This window comes from Manacus vitellinus, unplaced genomic scaffold (assembly GCF_001715985.3).
Source record: "Manacus vitellinus isolate BGI_N305 unplaced genomic scaffold, ASM171598v3 scaffold_25_pilon, whole genome shotgun sequence".
Classification (NCBI taxonomy): domain Eukaryota; kingdom Metazoa; phylum Chordata; class Aves; order Passeriformes; family Pipridae; genus Manacus; species Manacus vitellinus.
Window position 1 is genome coordinate 2,165,457 of NW_021939882.1, and position 6,000 is coordinate 2,171,456.

General features: G+C 43.4%; 1 protein-coding gene across 4 annotated transcripts in view; it reads right to left on the minus strand.

The window, feature by feature from the left end:
• EBF1 (EBF transcription factor 1) overlaps positions 1–5,432 on the minus strand; it is a 261,308-nt gene extending 255,876 nt beyond the window's left edge. For all 4 annotated transcript variants that reach the window (XM_025895208.1, XM_018073650.1, XM_025895207.1 and 1 more), the window contains exon 1: positions 5,363–5,432. In XM_025895208.1, the coding sequence (XP_025750993.1) occupies positions 5,363–5,400 (38 nt within the window). In that variant the 5' untranslated portion in view covers positions 5,401–5,432. The remainder of the gene's footprint in view (positions 1–5,362) is intronic.
• Positions 5,433–6,000: the final 568 nt, after the last annotated feature.

Sequence of the window (6,000 nt, forward strand, 5' to 3'; positions counted from 1 at the left end):
ACAGTTACCCACCAAGATTAGCAATAAAGCAACTAACCACACTAAAGATAACAAAAAAGGGGCCTTTTACAAAAACAGCCTGTTTAAACATGGTTTAAAAAAAAATAATAATTTTGTTTTCAAAGAGAGGAAAATACATAATTCTTTTCACCGCAAAAAGCTTCAAGGCAACTATTCAGGGCTGAAACTTTTCACAGTTAACACATGTGCGGTATCTTCATTTCGGTGGAAGTTACATTGTTTGGCATTGCCAAAAAAAACTGCTTAATTTTACAGCACAATACCACAATTGATCCACCAGAAAATGCAAGAGCCTTGGCACTCTGAAAGTATTAAAATTTAGGAAAGAATAAAATATGCTGTAGGTAAATAGTCATGTGGACGTTTGGGGGCTTTTTTGCCTATAAAAGGACTTGCCATTGGAGCGCAGCTAGAATGTGTGGGGTGAGAAAATTTACCCACAAACAAGGCAATAAAAACTGCTAATCATTTTTAAATGATTAAAATGTAATTAGAAACAGAGTTGGCACAAGTTAAGACAATGCAGTTCTTGTGACTGAAGCGAATCAGGGCTAGTCCTGACATTCTCCCAGCAGACTGGAGGGATAGAAATTGCCACATTTACTCAGGCAAGCAAAAGTTCCCAGGCTCCCAGCACGAGATGGGCAGATACCACCATCCAAGCACCACCAGGCTCAGAGGTTGGCACCTTCCCGGGGCATTAACCCAGCAGGAGAGGTGGCCACGGGGCCCAGGGAGGGGAATGCCTTGATGTCAGGTCCTGCCACAAGCAGGATGGAGTCAGGCACTGACCACTGGTGACAACCCCAGCTTTGAGAGTGGGGGAAACACTTCATTGCTCATCAAGTGGTCCCCTGATTTGGGTAGGGTTTCCCAAATGTGCACCCCAATAGCCCCAGTGGTATTAGGAGACTCCTTGATCACCATTTGAGGGTGATGTGGGAGGGCTGCATGGCTGGCACATCCCACCATCTGGTGGCTCTCTGGCACAAAAGGAGGCCCCAAATATTCCTTCATGTTCTAGATAATTGCAGGTTAAACCTGAGTTTGTCTGTTGCGTTTTTGCTCCCCCAAAAGCAGAACTTGAGGCCTCTTCACTCTAGCTTTTCTATGCAGAGAATTAAAACATCATGCAAACCCTGAGTTTCAGACCTATTTAAAAGTGCTTTTAATTCAATTTGCCTGAAAAGCTTTGGCTTTTAGTGCCTACTTAACACTTGGAAACAAGTTCCTAAATATTCAGCACCCTTTCTCCTTTTCCTGAAAGAATTTTAAAATTACCAGGAGCTTCTCCAAACCACCTAGAAATTGTCCAGCTCCCAGTAAGGCTCTATGAAAGAGCAGAGAATGCCACCTCTTTGCAGCCAGGAGGACGAGGACTTGTCTTTGCTATTCTTCCATGACACCTCTCCCCAGGTGGGTCAAGGAGCCACAGCTCACACAAAATGCCACATTGGCCCACAGAAAAAGTCTACAAAAATTGATTTGTTTTGGGGTCTGCTTGTTTTTAAAACAAGTAGTCCTTGATAGTGATGCAGCCTCTCATCACAACTTTCTCCAGCTCCTGCAACCCAGATCTACCCCCCTGCTATTGCCATCCTCACGGCTCATGCCCAAGCCCCACACCATCCCCATCCTGCTCCTTCTGAGGCCTCTCTTTCCCCTGGCCACCACTGTCCCCAGCTTCTACTGCTGTCTTTGTCCTCACCCCAACCCTCTTGGGACCTGCTGCCCTCCCGCCTTCTCTCTGCATAGCTTCCTCTTCCTTGTGCTGGAAGATCTCTACCTGCACTGCCTGGCCCCACTGCGGGCACACAGGAGATGGTCTCTTCACCCCCACATCTGTCCCCCCGCAGCGCTCCCGTCCCCACCCTGGGGTGGTGGCCGGAGCATCCCCGCGCGAGGAGCCCTGCTTTGTGTGTCTGCGCTCGGCCTTTCCACGGGGACAATGAACAATGAGAAATTACGGGGCCGTGGCACGTGGCCAGCAAAGCAAAGGCGACTTTCCAATCCTCAGCTGCCAGGCTCTAACAAGTCGTCAGCGAGTCCATGTGGGAGATTTCGCAGAAGGTCCCCAGCGAGGTGTGTTTCCTCCCGCAGATGATGCGCTCAGGACAACCCCTGCCCCAAACAGGCTCCTCACCCTGAAGCGTGGAGGTACAGGACCCTCTTGCCAAAATAGCTGTAGGATCTTATTTTAAACAGACAAAACCCATATTTTACTCTAACCTCATTCTCAGAAATCACTGAACCATTTTAGCTAAAACTTTCCAAAGAAAGTCAGCCCGAGGCTGACACCCTGCAAAGGATATTTCAGCCAGAACAGTTTAAGTTTGGCAAAGCTGTAAGCCACTGAAGGTTTCATAATGGAAATTGTTGAGGCAATATTAACTATAGATGTCCCTCCCCATGCTGCCTACAATACTAATAAATTCCACTGAGGCTGTGAATTCTCCCCAGCTATTAACATTTCGCCAACAGTGTAGATTTTTATATTTGACAAAACACAGTGAAATCCTTTGAAATAAACAGCTACCTGAAGCAAACCTCAGCTCCACTTTCATACCACAGCCAGGACTCTCCTATACATTTGAATTCTTTGTCTCCTCTGTGCCGTAGCTGTAGTACACTATAAATACCCAGCTTTGTCACATAAATGCAAAGTTTTATTGTGCAGTTAGCCTTGATAGAAAGCACTGCTGAAAGTTGTTTAGAAATTAAATATCTAAAACAAGCTATTTTAAAATACAGAGCCCTCACTATTTCATGTCTGAAATGAAGAAATTTCATCTTAGGGAGAGCAAGCTGTCTTTCACACCATATGGCTAATGGTAGTGCATAGCAATTAGCTGGGCTGATTAATGGGGAACAGACTCTAATTTTATGCTTATAATTGAGGCTGCATTTGCACCCCTGGTGCAAATTCAGCACATCCCAACTTCCACTTACAACAGGCAAGAAATCAAGAGAAACAGAATGGTGTGGAGAGAGAGGGTTTTTTTCCCTTCTAGACCCCTAAAGAGCATCAGATTTGCAATTTAAAAGCGTGTTAGCAGCACAATAGATGACAGATTTGTGCAATAGGGTCAAGCGGCCTGGTAAACAAACAGCACCCTCTTACACACATATAGGCAGCAAAGGAAATGGGTAATATCTAATATGAGCTATAAGAAATTTGAATACATCTCCCCCACCCCATCAGGCACACAACATTTGCCTACTATGGTCAGTTGTTTTTTTTTCTACTCCTTCACCTTACAGTTATGAAACACAAAGCAAAGACTAGCACTAAATAAATAGAAGGAGAAGAATAAAGCTTCTGATCCAGTGAATTTTAAGAACAAAGAAAGAGCAAAGTGCTTTAATAAAGGGAATGACTGCATGTCTTTCCATGTTCCCAGAACAGAAATAATTTTGTCTCAGTCAAAATATACTGAATGGCTGTAAATCTGTAATGCAGGTATTTGGTCTTCTGCTTAAAACTCAGCCCACTATATAAAGTTTTGATTTACTTCATCCACTTTATGTTTCTAAAGTATTTGTGAGAAAATTAACGCATGAAAGTAGGTTGTTCTGGCTCAGTGAGTAATTCCTACCTCCAAACTTTGCTGGTTAAGGATCAGGAGGGTACATCACCCAGGACTAACAACATTCAGACCCTGATGCTGCAGGCACTTGGGCATGTGCTTAATTTTACGTGCCCAGTGTCCATGTCTTACTGGTCTGGTACAGGAGAAAAGCAAAAGGCACTTCAGTCTTATCAGGTCAGGGGCCTCCTTTAATGTTTCCATGAATTGTTCCTAGCTAGGTATCCAGAGTCAAAGTGGTGCTAATTGGGCCAATGAATTTTAGGGCAATTACAAGTTGTCAACATGACTGGGTTTCCATTTGGAAAAGGAGAACTGGCCAGGACTCTTCAGCAAAGCAACACTGCAGCTCTGAACAGCAGCAGAAGCTGAGGCACCTCTTGGAGACACCCATCTGCTGGGATTGTTCTGGAGCTCTAATGGGTTATCTTTGGCTTCCTGAAAGAAGCCAAACCTACTGAATGAAGCAGCCCTAGAAAAACACAACAGGAAAGATAAAATCCCCCAGAATTCTGCAAGGAAGAATTTTGGGGAGGCTGTGCAGGGTTTTGCCCAGGCTGGCAGAGCAAGGAGAGAAGCTCCTTCCCTGTTGGCATCACAGGGTGCTGCCTCCAGCAAGTTTTTATCAGGAGGAGATGTCATGGAGGATGAAAACATGCAGATCCCAAGAATGAAAAAACACCCAAAAAATAATAATTTAAAAAAAAAAATTAGCCAACAGAGAAATTTCCATCTGAATATTTTGTCAAAGATTCTCCCCTGCAAGGAAACCCTCATCCAAGTTTATTCTCTTAGAAGTGGGTAGTAGTTTTTACCCTCAAGTTACTCCTTTTTAGTAAATGTGTTTTGCAAAAGTTACAACGCATGCAATGGCATTTTTACAGTCTTAAAACAACTGATTGTAACAATGAGCTTATGCAAGAATGCCTCGTTTTCCACCAGGGAATTATTTTCTGCCATCGAACAACATGTAACAAATGATTTTTTCAGACATGCAAAAAACACCCACTAACTTTTTTGAGACTGAGAGGTCAAGTTCTCCAAGGTGTCAGAGGGGTCTGGGGGAAGATGCTGCTTTCTCTGTGGTAAAAAGGAAGTAGCAGAGGCTTCACCTATTTCAATCAGCCAGAACAGAGAAGGAAGCAGCTGCAGAAGTTTGGGGGAGAAGATATTTGACTGTCCTGAATTTAAGTCACCAACCCTAGGCAGGGTAAGAGAGTACAGGGCAGAGCCAATCTGCACGGGGAAGTTTAAAGAAAATCAAGATGAAGAAATCTTTTGCATGGAGGAGCATCACCTGCTCCACTCCATCCGAGCAAGGACCTCAAGTGAGCAGCAACCAGGACAAAAAAGCCTCCTGACCTCACGCCCCAAAAAAAAAAAAACCAAAAAAACAAACCAAACTATTTTGTCATTTTACTGAGGAGTTTTTGTTGGGAATTGGGGGCAGAGACATTTATTGCTAGAAGATTGTAATAGTCTGTTAATCTTGGTGAGGAGACCTTTTGCAAGCTACAGTGTCTAAATGAAAACCAGCAGCATTCTGTTAAGAATAACTCTTTATAAATAATTGAAAACTAGTGTGACGACTGAGACCTTGCTGCTAATTACACACACTGAACTGTGTTATTTTGGGATTGTTTAATGCAAGAAAGATAAATTTAAATCCGAAAATAGCTGCAGGTTCAACCTAGATTTTGAGAGACAGATTCATCTTCTCATCACTAATTAAGTGGAAGCGGGGTATTTCTTACCTGCACATTATTTCATGCGTGAGCAGAACTCGGCACATTTCTGGGTTCTTGTCTTGGCCTTCATATACTATCGCCTAGAAACAAAACACAATTTTCAGTTGTGCATCAGGCTGAGTTTGGAGAAAATAAAAATGCATCACGGTAAGCGAAGGCATAGCTGGAGCTTCAAACCACGGCACAGGCTAAAGAGACCACGGTGTCTCCACAGAACCTGCTCCAAGACTTGCAGCTGGAAAAAACACAAGCTGAGTACAGCTAAATTCCCTCCTCTCTGTTGCACATCTCTTGAGCAGTGTGTAGGATGGGTTTTTTTAGTAGTCAAGACAACCACAATTTTCTTTTCAATTCAGAATAAAATATAAACCTAATAGCATTAAAAGGAAAAAAAAAAAAAAAGGGAAAAAACTCAGCAAGGCTTGGTATACTTTGGGTCCTATTCATTAAAAAAAAAAAAAGGGACAAAAAAGAGAGAGCTCATGCATTTTTAATTACAAAAGCTGCACAGCCCAGGCATTTTCCTGGTAGCTCCTGAGAAAATGCCTGGGCCTGATTCTTCCCTTGAACCTCGTGATCCACCACTTTCCAGAGAGCACCTCTGGAGTTACAGGGATATAAATAAGTGAGGAGCAGGCCCTACC